Genomic DNA, 18,736 nt, shown 5'->3' with positions numbered 1-18,736 from the left:
AGACCCAAAAATCAAGAAGTTATGGAAGTCTAGGTGAACAAGAGAGCACCGAATTTTGATATAGGAGTAAGTGCACAAAAGGGGCGAGTCATGCTGGACCAGATTAAGATGCTCAGAAACTTTAACACCAGTTTGCAAAACTATTACTTCTTGTAATTGTATGATATCAGGAGTTTGCGTTTTGTCGCTTCTACCTTTTTCTAGATCTTTGCTATGTAGACGTGTATTATATTGTTTTTGCTGTGATGGTCAGAAATAAAAACAACTGAACTGACACTGTTGGAACAAACCTTGGGCAGAAAATAAAATGTATAAGTTTTTTTTTGTGCAAAGAATGGGATATCATCACATGGCAAATATAATTGCCAAAACTGGGCGAAATTTTGAACGATCGGCCGCCAAATGGATTTCGCTCTAGCCAAATTACAGGGTTGAGTTGGATAAACGATTGTTCACATCACAATGTCTCCACGACGACGTCGCATTGTGCAGCTTAGCAAAACTACCAGAAACATTTCTTGGTGCAAGATGAAAAGCGAACTAAGTCATTTAATTACACAACCGATACCCGTAAACGCCGTAGAGTTATAAAGATGAAAGTCATGTTTTTGTGAAGATTCTTTGGGGGTTAAAAGGGCAGGTCATAGAAACAAGTTTCAGTAAGCTTTCAGTTGATGTGACGATGAACCATGTAAATATGCTGTAATTTTGTACAGGTCTTTGAAAGTAGTTGGAAGTCGGGGCACAACCTTTTCCAGAGACTACTTTTAGATAACGTAATATTTTTTCTGTTTCCAAAGTCGTGATAAGCACAACTCTATCAAGGAATTTCTTACCTAGCCAGCAAGTTAGTTGTTTCCACAATAATTCAAAGTCTTCAGACGTTGATTCAATAGAACGTTTCCTAAGGTTGCGTCATAGTTGTTCAAGTAGACTAATTGAGAATGAAAATACTACAATGGAAAGAAAGCTCTGAAAGTTTCATTTGCTTGCATGTCTTCAAACCAATTAGAAACATTGGTTGTTCACAATAATGGAGAATTTATTGAAGAAACGATAATACAAATGATTAAACAAACAATTCTACAAGGCAGAATGGGGTGGTAATTATAATCTGGTTGCCTTCAGTGCTAATGCAATGAAAGCAAAAGCGAATATTTGCAAAATTTCACTTTCGGAAATCCATGAGATTTATTTGAGATGATCGTAATTCTACAAAAAATAAAACAAGCCGATAGTTTCTGGTTGCTTGATCTTTTACGAATTGCAGTTTCCAACATAAAAAAACACAAATCGTTATAGTTATCAGTACAATGAATAGGTAGTGGAAAAGCTATGAATGCACATTTTGTTAAAGCTTTTTGAAGCTCCCATAGGCTTTTGCATTATTTTCAAAAGTAGCAAGTTGATAAATGTGCAACAGTTTGATCTTGACAAGAGCTGTATTGCTGAAGGTAATTGAAGCCAAAACCTACTCTTTTTACAATAAAACACATTTACCTTACGCAACAAGTGATTAAATACCAACGTCAATACGTGCGTACGTACGTCACGTATTGACGTATCTTATGCTTGGAAAACGTTAAACTATTACGCAAAGATTCGCTCAGACATAGTTTTGATTTCAAATTTGATTTAAAATAAGGAGAGATAAACTATAGTAGCTGCAGATACCAGGACAAGGCCCTTGTCATGCACGAAATAAATACACAAAAAACAAAGCTTATATCACGTATAGCCAGCAGATTTACCGAGCCATTGCAATCCCATATTCATACAGACGCCTAAAGTCCGAGAGAACCTGATAAATTGTATTGTATCAAAACACATAATCTTACGCAAATGCATGTCGATTGTGATCTATATAGAAAGTCGATAAACAATGTTGCAGGCTAAGGAGATTTTTGGGCCAAATTTGAGATTACTTTTGTAAAATGTATGACGTAACTAGGATTTAAATTTTGCTGGTGTTGATATGAATCAATTCTAAGATTTACATTTTGTTAAATGACTCAAATGGGAAAAAATAAGCTGACCAAGTTACTGGAGGAGGGCTCAACCTGTTTCAGCCATGCTGAGTTATTCAGAAAATTGAACTTTGGCTGTCATCGGAGTTTAATAAATGATCGGGCTCCTGAGGAAATTCTAGAGTTCCTTTTCAACTATGCAGATAAGGCACATTCTTATAGGGTATTTCCAACACAGCTTCATCATTGATTAATAAAATTAAGAATGTGATCAATTTATGAAAAATTAAACAAGGCTTCAGTACTTCAAAGCTTGAGGTTTACTTTGAAGTTTTACATGAAGTAGTTATTGTCTTGATAAAATTATCCCATCTTGATCTTACAATTACCATAATTATGTATAACAAATAACACAAAAGCGTAATTAGTGCACTTCACATTTCTACGCAAATGTCACAAAAGTACAATATGATTTTATATCACTAAACTACGTAAAATATACTAAAACAAACGTTGTTCAATCTTGTATAGATCTCTGCAGGGATGCAAAAGTCAAGATTCTTTGCTGCTGTCTTCTTAAATCCTCCCAAGTGATGTAAATTGCTATGGCAACGACCGTTCCTCTGGTTAGAGCACATGTATGTTCTTTGTGGATAGAGATTACCTCCAGAACTTGTTTTCATTCGTTTACTTTAAATGCAAGAGCATGGCAGATTCTTCGGACGAGGAAAAACATGTTTTATCTGTATAGTCTCCGGTGATTTCCCAGGAAGCGGCGTAGCTGTTGGAATGGCTTGTGTACTGGGGCGGGGGCGTCGTAGAGAATGGGGGGATTGCTGGACTCTCAAGCATTTCTACAGTTCTACGGAAACATACCAATTTATTTTTTAACCCAATGCCTTTATGCGCTACGAACTCAGAAGATTCATAATAAAAACCATTGTTCGTATTATGCCATTATTGTTGTTCTATTGTTACTGTTTGACCTGTCATAACTTGAGTTTATACCAAAGGTTACTGTTGGTCAATTGAGTTGAGTTAATCAACGATGACCAGGCAGCGCAGGAAAAATTATCGTTGCAAGTGCAAAGCTCAACAAAGAACGTTGTGTATTGTAGGTTAACAAAACGCACGCAACTTCAATTTTTACAATATTTCGCCTATAAGCTACTCACTTTTCTAGCGTGAGAGGTTTGCTGTAAAGTCTTGATAGCTCCACTTTTAAAGATTTCAACTTGCAGCTTATTTCCTAAAAATAACGTTACATTAAGGTTTCATAGTAACTGGTGTTAACCTTATTGATAAATAACAGCAAGACTATCCCTGACAGCAAAATCCGCCATTTTTACAGAATGGCGGATTTTGCTGTCCAGGATAGCGAATAAGCTGCCAAACAAATTTAATGTTGGAAAAACATAAAATTAAAGCAAACATAGCACAGACAGTAAATTACTTTGAAATCTGGCCTAAGCTGGGTGTGTGCAGTCCAACATTCATGCATGAGTGAGTACATCTTGGCCGGACACTGGTCGGGACAGGTAAGGAGCTGTCGACGAGATATCATGTCCAATACTTCGTGGTTACTGTATCCACAGTAAGGTTGTAACCCGTAACTAAACATCTCCCAAAGTAAAACACCGAACGACCAAACTGCGCTCTTGTCCGAAAACTGCCAACTTTGTAACGACTCTGGAGCCATCCATCTGGAATATTCGAATTCATAATAAATTTATGGGCATACAAGTACTGCGTTATGCTTCATACTTTTTACAGCGTGACTGACTTACCTGATTGGCCATAGACGCCCTTGTGGCGACCTGTAGTAACTGGATAGATACGAATCTCTGACAACTCCCAAGTTACAAATCTTCAAATCCATGTTTCCACAAACCAACACATTGCGAGCTGCCAGGTCTCGATGAATGTAATTGTTGCTTGACAAGTATTCCATTCCTGATGCAATCTGAGAAAAAAAATTAGTTTCTAATCCATCCAAATATATTTTTAATTTTTTTGTTGCACTTAGATTTATGCCTGTTAGTTATAGATTGTAAATTGCATAGGTGGTGCCTAGGAAGCTAATCTTGGTGTCAACTTTCAGGTGTAGAAGTAGGCATGTACGTTTTGTGAAGACAAGACAGTTTACATAAGATGGTGATCAAACTGAAATTTTTTTAAGTTTTCAATAAACTTTAGTGATTTGTGTTTTTGAGTTCACCACTCACCTGTAAGGCCATCTTGACAAAATCAATATTTTCAATGCTGGGGGATTTAAAGTTACCCATGGCCTTCTCTTTTACAACATCAGAGGTAGGAGAACTCAAGGCCACATATTCGTGGAGAGTTACTTCGTTCGTATGGTCAAACACCATGCAACAAGGGTGAGAAGCAATTGCCTGCAAAAACCGTTGTAAAAGTTTTATTGTAGCAGTTGTTGTATAACCTTTCATACCGTAAACATAGCCAAGCGTCACATGACCCATTTGAGCAAAAGGTGATACGGATATTATTGCTTTCTTATGTAAAGCAAAGAGATTATTTATAATAACAACATTACTCTAGTTTTGGTTCAGGAAAAGTTGCTCAAACAGGAAAAGAGACCAGGAAAAACCGTTAGTTGTCAGCGGTAATCGTAAGCAACCTGACTGAAGAGAAGAATGATTTTTGTAAATATTTACAGGTAAAAGTTGGCTACCTTTAAAGCGGTGATGTTCGGATGACTCAATTTGGACAGGATCCCTAAGTCACGCTCGAATAGGTTCACTTCTGACGTAGTGGCATTTTCGCTCAGCATTTTAATGGCAAACTGAAATAAAGTCAAGATGAAAATAACAGATAGATCTAAACGGCAATGCGTAAAGATGAAAGTTTTTTTCAAAATGTAAATGCCAAAACAGAATCCAAGACATGTCTCAATGTCAAAAGATCCTATCTGTTCTTTTGTAATTATGAAACTTAAATACTACCAGTACATCGCTTCTGATTAAACGCTGATAAAATACTTCAGCTTAACTGTTCAGCATTCGAAATTCAAACAATTTTCCCATATTAGGTGCCAGTTATATGACAAAAAATGTAGGTAAACTACTTGATGATTACTAAACGCTACTTCAGCGCTTTGACGTGTATTTCTGTTCCGAAATGACGCGTAAAGGAAAGAGGCTTTGTAACGCCCAGTGCTTGTATAGTTGTTCGCAGAGTGGTTTCTCGAAGTCTACTTGATCAAACTTCGGAAAGGTCATACAGGAGCAAATGTTGGACGCTAACAGCTTTTTTGTTATTGCGATTTCTATCTATTTCCCTCATAAAGGGAAAATGCAGCGGCGTTTTTATAGGCAAAAGATTCCATTATACCCCTGACTGACCACAGAAGCCGATAATTCGTTCAAGAAGAACTTGGAATAACATTCTTGAACTAAATCAAAGCTCTGCAGAAGCAACAGCTGCTATCTTGGCCAGGGGTTTGTTTTTTTGTAACTATAGAAAAAGAACAACAACAGTACAGTAGAAAATAAAAGAGATCTTTACTTACCGGTTGTTTGCTCATAAACCGGGGGTCATCTACGACAATTCCTTTGTAGACTTTCCCATATTCTCCATTTCCTATCTCGCTCAAGAGATGTATAGAACTTGATGACAATTGGGGAATATGATTCTGTGACAACAATAACTATTTAGTTATTACAAGCAACAGTCACTCACCAAGCTATGAGTCTATTACGTACGATCGAAAACTGTTGTTTCAATCAACCACTCCTCGAAAACACGATGTTGATTAGTAGAATCACATTTATTATGCGCTGCCAACCTGCTTGCGAACAACCATTGAATTCATTATTTAACTAGTATTAATGTTCAAACAGTCAAACGTCAAACTCAATATGATTTTGCATTACTATGTTGGTATTTTATTTTTTTGTGAAATCAAACTTTACCATTTTTAGCTGTCATCAAAACAAAATATGTGAACTCGGATATCAAACACGTGATCACTCCATTGCAAACACCGGAGCAGACTGCTCAATCAAATCAATGAAATTAAACCAGGATTGCTGCAATACCTGCTGTACACTGACTGGCAAAACAAGAGAAGTTTTCTCAAGAAAATGTCCGACATTTGCAACATCTCCCTTCGATTTACGTTTGCAGCAACAAACACAAGCGACAACAACAAGCAAGATGGCTCCGGCAGCGCAGGATGCAGAGATTGCTATGATCATTGGGATGCTCAGTATCTTGTCGGGAGCTTTGCAAGAGAAAATAAAAAGACTACAGTTTGAGAAAAGATTTACTGTTGGTAGATTTTGAACAAAAGAGTTATGATTGAACTTGTAACTGTGATTTACAATTGTCCGTATCACCGAAAAGCTGGAACAAAGGTTGCCAGAAATCAGATTCTGCTATTCTATTCAATAACTTTCTCAAGAAGCTAACTGATATTTAAGGCGTTTGATCCGGGAAAGATCAATCAATTTTAGCACAGAATAACATACAAAATCTTCACCTGTTTCTTTGTTGCACTTTTTCACATCGCAAGCCTGCTTGATTTTTCTTACTTTGTCCACAAAGCACCAGGGGGATTCCATTTCCTTATCGGGATTTCGACAATATCTGTGACCCCCGGACAACTCAGGGTGCTATTGCAAAAAATATTTGACAAGTTATCAAAACTAGTAAATTATTAAAAAAACAATCAGTAAATGTTCTACTTGTTGACTTATACTTATGTAGTGGCATCATAACCATGGGGCCTTCCACACAGAGGGCACTTGTCGTGCACTGCCGAAGGACAAGACACCAGTGATAACTTACTGTTTGCACTATCAGGAGTGAAATGATTACATAACATCGTTCAATAAATACTTAATATTGTTTTGGACTTTGCCAAGTGCATTGCAAACTTAAGTTGTTCTTCGCACAGGAGGTGTTTTGCTGCGGTGTTTAAGTCGGGTCAACATACGATTGACATTTGGCAGCATTTTACATTGCAACAATGTTAGTATAGGGGTGTGCGTGTTGTTACGTCATAATAACTTGAAAGAGATAGAAAAAATCGTGTTGTTTCATTGTTGAGTTAGTCAGTTTCACATCAATTCAACATCTGAAGACGTTGAAAGCTTATTAAACAACTTATTATCTTATCGGCAAGATAAAAATGTTTAGTACAAATACATTATCACGTATGAAAAAATAATTTGAAGTGGAACGGTTCAGCTGACGATAAGAAGGTATAGAAAAGTTTGATAATTCAGTGATAAATTTAGTTTGCATTGTCAAAAATAACGAAGCTATTACACACACTTACCAACAAAGTTAAAAGCCGTATGTTTTTTATAGAAAAACATGAGTTGAAAAATATTGCAGTGAATTGGGCCATTCATATACGTACACATAGTATATGTTGCCACCAGATTACGTATGTACTGTATGTCGTAAGTATAAAGAAATTTTACCACATGTTGCAAATGTTGGATTTATTCTGTCTCTTTTGCTTGTTTAATTCAACACTGTAGTACGTTTCCCTGATGATTTAACCCTAACTCTACTGTGGTAGTCGTTATCGGGTATTGTGCATATAAATAATTAATCATATACCTTTTCAAATAAACGTTTTGGCCACGATTTGCACGGAGCGTCGGTTATGGTGCGGTCCACTCTTCCTCGGTATTCTTCCCCGCTATCGTGATAACATTCCTCCTTCTCAACTGGAGTGGAAGGAAGACCCACTCTTGTGCAGCTGGAATCTTCAGCAGATGGGAGGTGGGAGCAGTTTGCAGTATTAAAAAGTTCCTGCAAATAAACAATTATTTTTAATTCTCATAATATTTCAACTGAAAGTCTTCTGTTTCTAATGCGTTGATATCCACGAGGTGCGCTGAACGTTTGCTAATCGTCATGGAATAAGTTGTTAGTTTATCTGATGGTAAAAAAACTGCGTAGTTAAATTTACCTAGCGGTGGTAAGATTACAGTTAACCGTTATCAGTGCCATACACCACAGACAAACAATTTTTGTTTCTGCGTCTAACTGCAGCATAATTATTGCAAAGAAATGCAGAGAAATTCCCCAAGTATACGATAAGAAGGTAATTAGGTGCAGAAGCATCAGCGATTCGTGAATTTTATTTGCTTGAGTGTGGGAACTGAGAAGTGCCATTCCCAAGTCGTCCCAAACATACTATTGCCAATTTTGTGGTGGACAGGGTTGTGTATCTATCTTTCGTTCCAGTAGGCTTTGGTTCGATTCCTAGGCTGGTTATACAAAAAAATTCAGACTGGTACAGGTTGAGTTCTTGCTTGCGTAATGCGATGAAGATAAGATAATTGTAGATAATGTCATTACGTCGTAAATGTGAAGAAAAACTTGTAAAGGTCATCAAAAGCCTTTAGCCATTTTCAACCTACAACATATCACAACCTTTGTATCTTTATTGTTATGCACTGTAAGTGTTTAAAATCTGTTGTATCCGTTGCAATGAGACGGTCCGTTCAGAAACTGTACGCAACTGGTGAACACATATATATAATACTGTAGCATATGCTATTAGAAACGTCATCAATTGATTTAAATTATGTAAAAAATATATGCAATTGTAATATTGGATCAAAAAGATTACCGGATGTTTTTCCCAATAGTCAAAGCCAGTGAAATGTAGCATGCGGAATACAGATGCAATTTTGTTCTGTTGATGAAATACTATTGTTTTATGTTGATAATATCTTACATTTAAAAATGGATTTGTTTCTCTTCGCAGATATTCGTCATGGCAAATATCACGCTTGAGCAGCTGGCAGTCCTCTCTGCACAATCTATCTTTCCGCACCATGTCGCCTTTATGATTTTCATGACAAGGAGAGAAGACAAAGACACAAAAAGCAGGGACAGCGAACTTCTGGCACTTTCCACTGACGAAGCGTTGATCGGCTGAAAACATCATTTTAGTTGTCAAAAGCAAAAATATTTCAATCATTGTATCACGATCCATAGCAAAACCATAGCAAAAAATGGGCTCTGATACTGGAAAGTACAACTACAAAACTGAAACCAACTCTTGTGAATAGGCAGATTTGAAATAAACCTATACATTCGCCTCGTAGAATCTTTATAAATAGAATTCCATCTTCTTATAATGTGGTCTAATTTATAAAAATTTAAATTTTCTTGGAAAATTATGCTTTGGGATGCTTGTTTTATAGTTATCACCGCCGTTGAGAGGATTATTTGGTTTCGGCACCAATAAAATCTCGGGGCCTTAAATCAAGAAGACACTTTTAATAAAACCGCACTACATCTAAAAAATACGCGGTGGTTTTTTCAAACACTCAAGCCACTTGGGTAGGGTACGGCCTCAAAATAATGCCAGCTGGGTCTAAAAACACCCCCAAAAGCCACTGTCAACGCTACTGATTAGAAAAGAAACAGTGTTATCGTAATATCATAATTAATTTCTATGAATGGTTGGCCTTAATAGTCAAAATGGAATGTTTGTCGGTTTCCTTTGCTTTGGTTGCGATAACTATTCATCGCGATAAGGTATCGAGATAATATTGAAATGAGCAACTGTTTGTCGGCATAGGTCACTCACATATATGGTTCAGAGCGATCCTAATCTGCTTTTCCATCAGGTCTTGTGTTTGAAAACCATCAACATAGATATGTTTCCCTTCAAGAAAGTCTCCACAGGCCACACCCCTGTATTTCTCACATTTTCCGCTGGGAAATGTTCTGTAAATAAAAATTGTCAAAAAAAAAATTGAAAAAAGTTGTTTACCACAAGTTCAGTCAAACATAAACGTTGCTTTAATGCAATTTTATCTTTCCGTGTAGTAGAGTTATGATATAAAGTTGAATAACGGCCAAGGTTTTAAAAATTAGCACTCATGTTTTTAAACTTTTTTAAAAGTCTCTTTCAACTTAAAGACGTCATTGGCTATAGCGTTCGAGAATAAAGCCACATGAAACAGACGAAGAACAGAAACAACCTTTAATGTACATCTCCCGCTATTGCTGTTAACATTTTTTCATACGTTTTACTTCTAATTAATGCAATTGAGAAGAACCGATTTCACAACTAATAACCCACGCCCTTCAAACCTCTTAGAAAATGTCTCACGTTTTTAACACTAAAGCAAATGTTCAAACTCTCTTATAATAATAATCTAATCCACAACAAAACGGTAACCACATGATGGCCTTTGAAAGAACAGATGCATGGACGAATCAAAACTTTTTAATGTAGTGTCAGAGATACTCCTTGTAGGCTAAGATTCAGAGGTGAATGTCCAACGTAAACATGGTTTCGCTATTAGACTATAATAGTTGTGTATTTTATGCTATGATTTTATGTCAAAGCTGTCTTTGTATACAAATTGTGTCTACAGTGACCTAATTCAGCCGTCGTTGTGTCCCTAGACAGAAAAACTGAAGTTACGTCGCTGTATAATATCTTTGTGAAAAATCGTCAGCAGTGTTGCCGTAAGAGAGTGCGAAATATGGGATTGAGTGCGTCAAGTAGGATAATGCAAACAATACATATTAGATCACAGAAGGAAAAAAATGGTCCTTTCACACAAATAAACCTTGAAGAACTGCTTTACTTACAGCATCGGTTTCTCGTGTTCCAATGGTGGTGGAGGTCGTTCTATGGAGTAAAATTCACTTGGATTAATAAAAAATAACCAACGTTTAATTGTATACCAATAAAGAAATAATAATTACAATCTTAGCTACAATGGTAGCCTATAACTAATAACACTGTTGCCAAAATTGGAATTGCAATAATTCAAGAGCTCCGTGCGTTGGTTCTGGAAATGTTTTTATTTTAGTGAAAAATAAAAAGAACAACATTTGATGCAGTGGGAGTGTCAAATTTATCCTTCTTTATTTGAAGCTAAAAAAAAGCATACTTACCAAAAATTATAGAAACTTGTATTTCTTGAAGTAAATCGTTTAACCAGACCCCAAATAAAATTAAATAATTAAAAATTGTTATCTGGACACGATTATTCAATAAACCAAATTTAAATTAGAAAATCAAAATAATCACCAGGGACGCAGGTTAAGTATCCTATACGCTAATTTACCAGAAATTAAAAAGTACTCATTAAATCCAATAAGATTGGATGTAATTTAAAAATATACGAATTTAATTCTAGCTTTTCCAGATGGTGATTTATACAAATATCCTCAAACAGTCACGTTAGAACAATAGCCAGAAACAAGTGTGTTTTTACAACCAAGTTTTAAAAGTTTTCTTTGGCGCCATCATTGATAGCGTTGAGAAAACATGGACTAACTAATGGATGATGACCCAATAAATGTACGGCTGAATGTAGGTTGCTTTGGTACGGGTAACTGAAGTGTTTTGTTAAGCTCAATTCATGAATAAACAGCAGATTGAATGTGTTTTTACTTAATACAGGAAGGACACTTATGATTTTTTGCAAGATTCTTGTTGTTGAATGACCAAAACGCAATTGAAAAGCTGTGTTTAGCACCGCTTTACTCTTACTATGTACATTTTGAATTTGTGTTGAACCTGGGACTTCTAATGGCCAATGCGGGTTTTTGTGATTTCAAACATTGTTTTTAAACTGACGAAAACTGTTTTCACATTTTCACAATATTCAGGCGATATCGTTCGATACATAGTTTACTGCTCCTTTGCGAAAGTTTAAACTATTGTAAGACTACTTTTTGACTAGACTACTTTACTTCTACAACTTGTTCAAACATCTATAACTTTATAAAAGGTTTCTGTAGAAGCCTCATTTACACTGGTTTATACACTCACCAAATGATACCGTAAGAAAAGCGCTGGTGTAAACCCTTCTCAAGCCATTGGATGCTTCGCATCTGTAGAGACCGGAATCAAGGGTATAGAGGTCCTTAATTTTAAGTTTTGATCCCCATGGGCGCGTTGCTATGATAATGCGTGGTTCAAAAGCAGGGTCAATTACTGAATCTTCCTTGTACCTAATAACGAAACAAAAGATTGCATTATAATTTGAACATGCTTTTAGAAAACATTTTTCTAGGAAGACATTGACATGAAAATAAAAGTAATGGAACCGACAAAGCTCTTTCAACCTTACTAACAGCAATGGTTCTGGAAAATTAGCATAAAATCACATCACAAGAAACTTCGTCTCTAATCTAAGCATGTACAGTATAGCGGCACCACAACAACTTCAAGCCACCTAAGAAGTGGAAGGTCTGCGCGTCATGGATGATGACACCAAAGACTGGCTGCTCTCTGGTAGCTTTTCAGTGTAGTCCGGGAACATCGTGAATCTGGGGTGGTAAACGGATAGACCTTCGGACCCAGAGGCTCACACGAAGTAGAAGAAGAAGAAGAACAACAACAACTTTGCAACTTGTGAAATAACTTAACTTGCCAAAAAAACATAACTTCAGGTTTAACAGACCTTCAGTTTTTAACATTAGAAAATTGCATTAATTCGATTCACTGACCAGGTATATTTTATGTTTTGCTTCGGCCACCCATCAACCTTGCACTTGAATTGAACATTGCCACCGGAAGTTTTGTTGTGGTCTTTCATATGATTCGTCACGCGGAGGAATACTTCATCATCTGGTATGCAAAGAAATGAAAATTCTGTATTACACTGTTTTCATACACGTTTCACGAAAAAGCTGTTGGTGGCAAGTGAACTACCCAAGATCAAAGTGCCGGACATTGTGTGCACGTTCCATTTTTAATCCGCTTGGTGTTCACGTAGCTGGCAATAATCTGTTTATGAAAAGTGAAGGATTTTGGGGCCCAAGTTTAAAGGGATTTTAAAGTTGTGAAAAAAAATTGAAAGTCACTTATAGCTGCAAATATTTACGTGAGTCCAAAAGCAAATGTCAAATCAGAACCAATTTGGCGTGAAGGAATCATTTTAATGATTCTGGTGCGTGCAAAAGCAAAACAAGCTTGAACGAAGCTCACTGAGCTTTGAACATAACGTAACATCATATTTAAGAAATAAATGGTTAGTTTCTAACAAAATCTTTGCATTGGGCTTAACTTTGACTTGAGCATGATACACGCCCATGAAACTGAACGCGACCTTTAACTTGCCGCACGACATATGAAGGTGTGGAAAAGCATTTTATGCTATAATTGCTGTTCGTAAGTAAATCATAAATAAGTTTTGTTTTCGTAAAAGCTTTGCCTGTTTTTACAAACACAAAAACGAAACGTTTTTAAAATATTAAAATCAAGATCTAGTTTTCTATTCTCTGCGTTGAAATGTGCAATCGCTTGACGAAAAATATCAACCAAGTGTATTGGAGATCAATGGGAGGATCACATTTCAAATTAATCCAATTGCATTTATAGAACAACTAAGTAGGTTACATGAAGTACGAAATCTATTTGGTTGATCACTTTAAATAAGTTTCTACCTGAATCAATGCTTTTGATGTCTGAGAAGTGCTTCCCACTAAAAAAATAGAAAATATAAGAGTTTTAACTTTTCTTGCTTTTAAAAATATGAAAAGTTATACGCATGAATGCTGTCAGAGTGATGTGGAGGACTGCAATTTGTACCTGCAACCCTACTTCAAGTAGGAATAAAGCCCGAAGAAGAATATACGTACAAAAACTCTATAAAGACGCTTCAAGATAGACAAGACTGCTTGCAAAACACATTTCTAATTACTTGGCATTCCAAGATATTTATTGTTTTAACTAAACAACGTTGAAAATACTCAAATTTTTTCAGTGGAAACTATTGAAAACAAGCCGATAAATACCTAACGTTTGCGATAACAATGTAACTGACAATTTTGGAAAAAGTAAACTGAGAATGGTGCCTTTCTAATTGTATAGACAAAAAGTTTTTGCTTAATGCTGGTTATATGCGCAATACATACGATAGCAACAAAAGCATGTTAATTTAAAATTCAAGCTTTTGAATTAATCAAATTCATTTGCAGGGAAAGCCAGAGCTGCAGGTTTTTGTATTTCCTACCAAAATTTTGCTCTTTTTTTACCCCGTCCGCTGTTTATAAAACTGTTATAAGTTTAAAAAGGTGTGATCTCCGGTTGCCAGGAGTTTGTACCGTTTATGATGAAATAGTTGTAGACGAAATTGTCTGTACATCTGATACAGTGATTAGCCAAGCCCTATTTAAATTTGGCAATAAATTTGACATAAACCTAGGGTGATGGTACAAGAACTACAATTAAGGTCAAATAATTGATCAAGAATCTATGTGATGATGGTGATGATTTACGTTAAAACACGTCATTATTTAGTACGATTATCAAGATATTAAGTTGCACTCAACGATCTCAGCTGCACGAATAGTGCTTAATTCTGTAGGCAAATTAAAATTATCATTAAAGTTTGTACCGGTATTCAACATTCAGGGCTTGTAAGAACAAAGATACGGAGATCATCGGATTACAACTAAAAACGCATAAGATTTAGCGCCATTAAATATGGAAATGCTGCCACATAAGCCACAAGACGGTACAAAATTTATTTTCAATTTGTTTTTTCTGCTATAATTTACGCTATGAATAAAGAATGTCTTGTGTGGTGGCCAAGAACCGTACAGTATCTAAGCAAAGGAACTGGAAGCACTGTGAATGTAGAAAAATATATACGAATGCATCTGTTAACTAACCGGTTAACTTTTCCTGCTTTTGACGATCTTTGACGTCCCTTGATTGCAAACGAAACTGAAAAATAATGTTATTTGACGATGAAATAGAATACAAAAATACCGTTTTCAGTAATATCAAAATTTTCTGAAAAGGTCAAGTAGGAAAAACTTGTTTAATCGTGTGAAACTGGCATCTGATTAAGCTTTATTGAGTCAGAAAAACACTCAAATATGTCTTTAAAAAGATTTCAAAAGTTTTTGAAACCCTCAATATGGTCCTCACGTTATGACATAAGCACTGTAGCCCAATCTGACCGACGCTGGTCATACTAAGTGGGCACTTGTCGCTGTCCAAGGAGCCAGCAATCTGTTATGCTTGGTGGGAATGCAAAAATAACAAAAAGTTGAATTTGAAATAAAAAACAAATAATTGTCACTCACTTACATACATCCCAAACAGCAAATCAACCGTTGTTTACATTGATTCAACGTTTGAAGACATTTGAAGACATTGAATCAATGTAAAAATCGGTTGATTGGCTGTCTGGGTTAGGCCTAATCTCAACATTGTTTTGTGTAATACAGCTGCAATTTTTTTTTCGGTTTGCATTAAAAAACAATTAAAATTTGTTTCACGTAAGACGCATCTTGCTGTCTTGGCTGTATTTTATTGATTCGAAATTGAAGGTCTAAGGGTCCAACCAGTCAAACTTAAGAACCTAATGATGGTCCTTGCCAAATACGGAAAAAATAGTGTGAAGAAAAATCCAAGATCCCATGTAAGTTCTTTATCGAAAAAAATCTTCAATTTTGAACCGCTCTAATATTATCTGTTGCGTTTGTTTGTATTTTATTTATTTACACAACTTCCAAATAAACAGATGTTTACTTTTCGTTAGCTGGTATGCAAATGGCAATTCACAAAAGATGCGATTTTGCTGGCGACTACCATTCTAATGGAAACCGATTTGTGTTCCTACATTTTGTCGTTCTTGTTGACAAGTTTGTAATAATCAACACAACAGCCTACAGTAAAATAGATTCACAACCCAAAATATACTGAATTAAAAAAAAAACGTTATAAAGAAGCCGTTCTAGAATGAAGATGAAGTTTATTTTTTGACGTGGGCTACTTTTTTGCTTTAGCCTACTTTTTTAAAGTAAAGTTAAAGTTTGAAGTTTTAGTTTGGAAGAAAATGTTTCTTTAAGTCGAAATCTCTAAATTCATCCGCTCAGGATTATCCTTCCTTTCGTTCCGCGGAAACGAAAATGCCAACAGTTTCCGTATATTGACCTTCTCTATATCCGCATAGCTGAGCGCTAAAGCACGAAAGGTCTTAACTGACAGGCAGCTTAACGGTGGCGGAAGTTAAAATCTGTGCAGGTATGCACTGGTGAGCACTACTCTAACTTATCCAGATAATTTAACATAATTTAATGCACTAGCATAAACGAATAAATTACAAAAACATTTTGCTTTGGTGTGCCAAGCTTATAAAAAAAATATCAATTTCACGCCCGAATAGATGATGATGATGAACGTTGAGGCACGGAACAAGTGACTCGTCGGCGAGAATTCGAGTGTCCAAACGCGGTCAAATTATTAACAATTACCGATCTCTTAAAAGCACATGATTCATTGAGTCGATTAAAAAGAAAAAATCAAATAGTTTTGTTTAAACACAAACCGAACTTAAAATGTGTTTGATGCAAGAAACGAGTGATGAAGTATTTCATTCATCTCATTCTGGTTACCTCACGCCTTTGACTTAACATGAAAAGGCTACAAGGTTTTCAGGAAAAACATGCGGCCCACTCAACAGCCACAAAACTAATCCAGGTCATTTTTGCGTTGTAATTACATCAATAACCTTAAAGATAACGTAACAAAAACCAAGACTCACCGGAGGAAAGCATCCATAAACAGACCAAGATTGTAACGGTCGTGATCTTCATTCTCTCCCTTCTCCTAATTGACTTTTTACTTAAACTTAAATGTCTTGTTTTTATCAACAACAAATAAACAGCCAATTCGTGGTCCGGTAACGTCAAGCAGACTGCTAAGTTTTAATCGAATTTCTATTGATCTAAACTAATTTTGTTCAGTTACAGCATTCATCAACTATCGTGAAATGTCTGAAAAAACACATAAACAAAATCGTGAATTAAAATCCTGTTCTGGTGTCCAACTGTCCATCACTTTCATAATAAACCGTGACGTAGTTTGTAGATTGATAAACAAAATTAAGCTTTCATAAGCTCGGCTCATTTCAATCAGACGCCATCTGCGATGACTACTCAATTTGAAACGGAATGTCTCTTCTACAGCGGTTTAAGTAGCGAGGCAATTCACATGGTTTGGCTTTCTTTTTACGCTTTTTCGTTTGAGCCACTCTTTGGAGCAGGAAGCACATTGTCACTAAATGACTGACAGCAACCTCACCATTGCTCTGACGAGACATAAAGTTTAGTGAATATTTAGGTCACCTAAAACTGTTCATGCAGACACTGAGTAAACAGACAACCCAGTACACGAAGTATGCATTGAATTGGCTAACAAAACCAACAGGCTAGTGTTGACTTGTGAAACCGATCCTGAAAATCTAACACAGGTCCAGCAGATAATTAGGCGTTAAACGGCGATGTAAAACAATAGATTTGTCGCTGATCTAGACTAACCTGCTTCTAAAGCAGGATTTGAATATGACAACAGGTGCGAAAAATGCTTTGAGTAAAACTATCGCTTTCGCAAGAATTTCGTAGATTGCTATCGGATATAAAACTTTAGAAAAATATATTAAGCGTTCTAATGGCTTTGCCACAAATCAAAAGAAGAAAATTGAAATATTTCAAACACATTATTCGGCGAAATTCATTGCAAAGATCATTAGCCTCATAGAAGAAAAGTAAATAAAAAAGAAACAAAAGCAGATCAAAAAAGAGTTCAAGAACATCACAAAACGGCCAAAATTAACATATAAAAGCGCTTCATGAAGAGCTCATGATTGTGAACAATGACACATTGTAAGCAATCCTCAACATGAGAATCACCTTCATGATGAAAGTTGTGTATAACTCTCTTCATTACAAGAAACGTTCAATAGTTTAACTTATTCTTCTACTGAAAGTGCTTTTGACACCAATTTCAGGTTGTCAAACGTTATGATAAAATAATGTAGGCCTATGCTGAGTATCGCAATTTAGTTGAAACTAAATTGCTAAACTCAGCATAGGCCTACATTATTTTATCATAACGTTTGACAACCTGAAATTGGTGTCAAAAGCACATATTTTGCTAGCTCAAATGATAACAGAAGTTTCCGTTTGCATTAATTTGTATACTTTTTGCAAATCAAGACAAATGTACATGTGACCTACTTCTGGTGAACTTAAAATGACAGTATCAACACTTACCGAGTAGCGGAACAAACCGCAGACCACATCATCAATTGTATACTTGCGGCGCTTCGTGCGAATGACCTGCTTGGATCGGAATCCAAAACAACATACTGGCTGCTTGATAGTTGCCTAGAGATTTTCGATCATGGAGATGCAAAACTACATCCGCTTTTGACTCATCGGCCTTTCTAGAAGGATTAAGTCTTACTAATTTACAAACTAATCTACTTTAAGTGAATAAAAAAATAACAGTTAACCTCTAACAGTTAACATTTTGTTTGAATTTTTATACTTATATGTGCCGCTAGAATCTAATTTCTTGTATTTTAGATCCATCTCAGATGATTGTTTTGTCCTAGCTCAGTTGCAAATTCTTATCTTTTTTTCTAGTTTTTATTTTTAACAAATTCCTGCCATTTCTTAGCACAAATTCTCTTAAAAAAATCACACCTTTTAATAGGCTGTAAAACTACGTTTCGCTGAGGTCCAAATTTAAAACTTAAATCCAGTCTCATTGTCTCACAACAATCACTCAAGTTTCAAATCATCACCTCAACCAACGCTTCAAGACAACTTTCTACTTTCACTTTACTACGCTGAAGAGATCTGAAGATCGAAACACTGGCCTTTGTCCGTAGTTACTTTTCGTAATGTCTTTTTAGACATTCTTTTTGAGTCAATAATACTTTTAAAGAAATAAAAAAGAGTCAAAAGGCATGTAAATTTCACTCTGTGTGGAGCTACATGTA

The 18,736-nt window shown here is 35.9% G+C and overlaps 1 protein-coding gene across 1 annotated transcript; it reads right to left on the bottom strand.

Moving 5' to 3' along the window:
- Positions 1 to 1,021: 1,021 nt before the first annotated feature.
- Positions 1,022 to 16,599, bottom strand: LOC145770277 (tyrosine-protein kinase transmembrane receptor ROR2-like). Its single transcript, XM_082581875.1, has 18 exons — positions 16,493 to 16,599; positions 14,610 to 14,664; positions 13,380 to 13,417; positions 12,441 to 12,561; positions 11,761 to 11,942; positions 10,569 to 10,608; positions 9,553 to 9,692; positions 8,692 to 8,891; positions 7,563 to 7,757; positions 6,472 to 6,604; positions 6,029 to 6,213; positions 5,500 to 5,622; positions 4,663 to 4,773; positions 4,193 to 4,363; positions 3,755 to 3,930; positions 3,421 to 3,670; positions 3,143 to 3,216; positions 1,022 to 2,829 (listed from the first exon to the last, which is right to left on the bottom strand). The coding sequence occupies exons 1-18, from the start codon at positions 16,542 to 16,544 to the stop codon at positions 2,655 to 2,657; spliced, it is 2,421 nt and encodes an 806-aa protein (XP_082438001.1). The 5' UTR covers positions 16,545 to 16,599; the 3' UTR covers positions 1,022 to 2,654.
- Positions 16,600 to 18,736: the final 2,137 nt, after the last annotated feature.

The sequence above is a fragment of the Aplidium turbinatum genome, chromosome 5 (genome assembly GCF_918807975.1).
Source record: "Aplidium turbinatum chromosome 5, kaAplTurb1.1, whole genome shotgun sequence".
Taxonomy (NCBI): Eukaryota; Metazoa; Chordata; class Ascidiacea; order Aplousobranchia; family Polyclinidae; genus Aplidium; species Aplidium turbinatum.
The sequence above is the reverse complement of the archived record's forward strand: the minus strand, read 5'-3'. Positions and strand labels throughout refer to the sequence as shown.

What these genes read in the sequence shown, in the direction of transcription:
- LOC145770277 (XM_082581875.1), bottom strand. Translation starts at nt 16,544, where the DNA reads ATGAAGATCACGACCGTTACAATCTTGGTCTGTTTATGGATGCTTTCC. An exon ending in AAAGTGCAACAAAGAAACAG is followed by an intron (nt 6,214 to 6,471) that starts GTGAAGATTTTG and finishes TCTCTTGCAAAG; the next exon opens with CTCCCGACAAGATACTGAGC. An exon ending in AGCTTAGGCCAGATTTCAAA is followed by an intron (nt 3,217 to 3,420) that starts GTAATTTACTGT and finishes CGTTATTTTTAG; the next exon opens with GAAATAAGCTGCAAGTTGAA.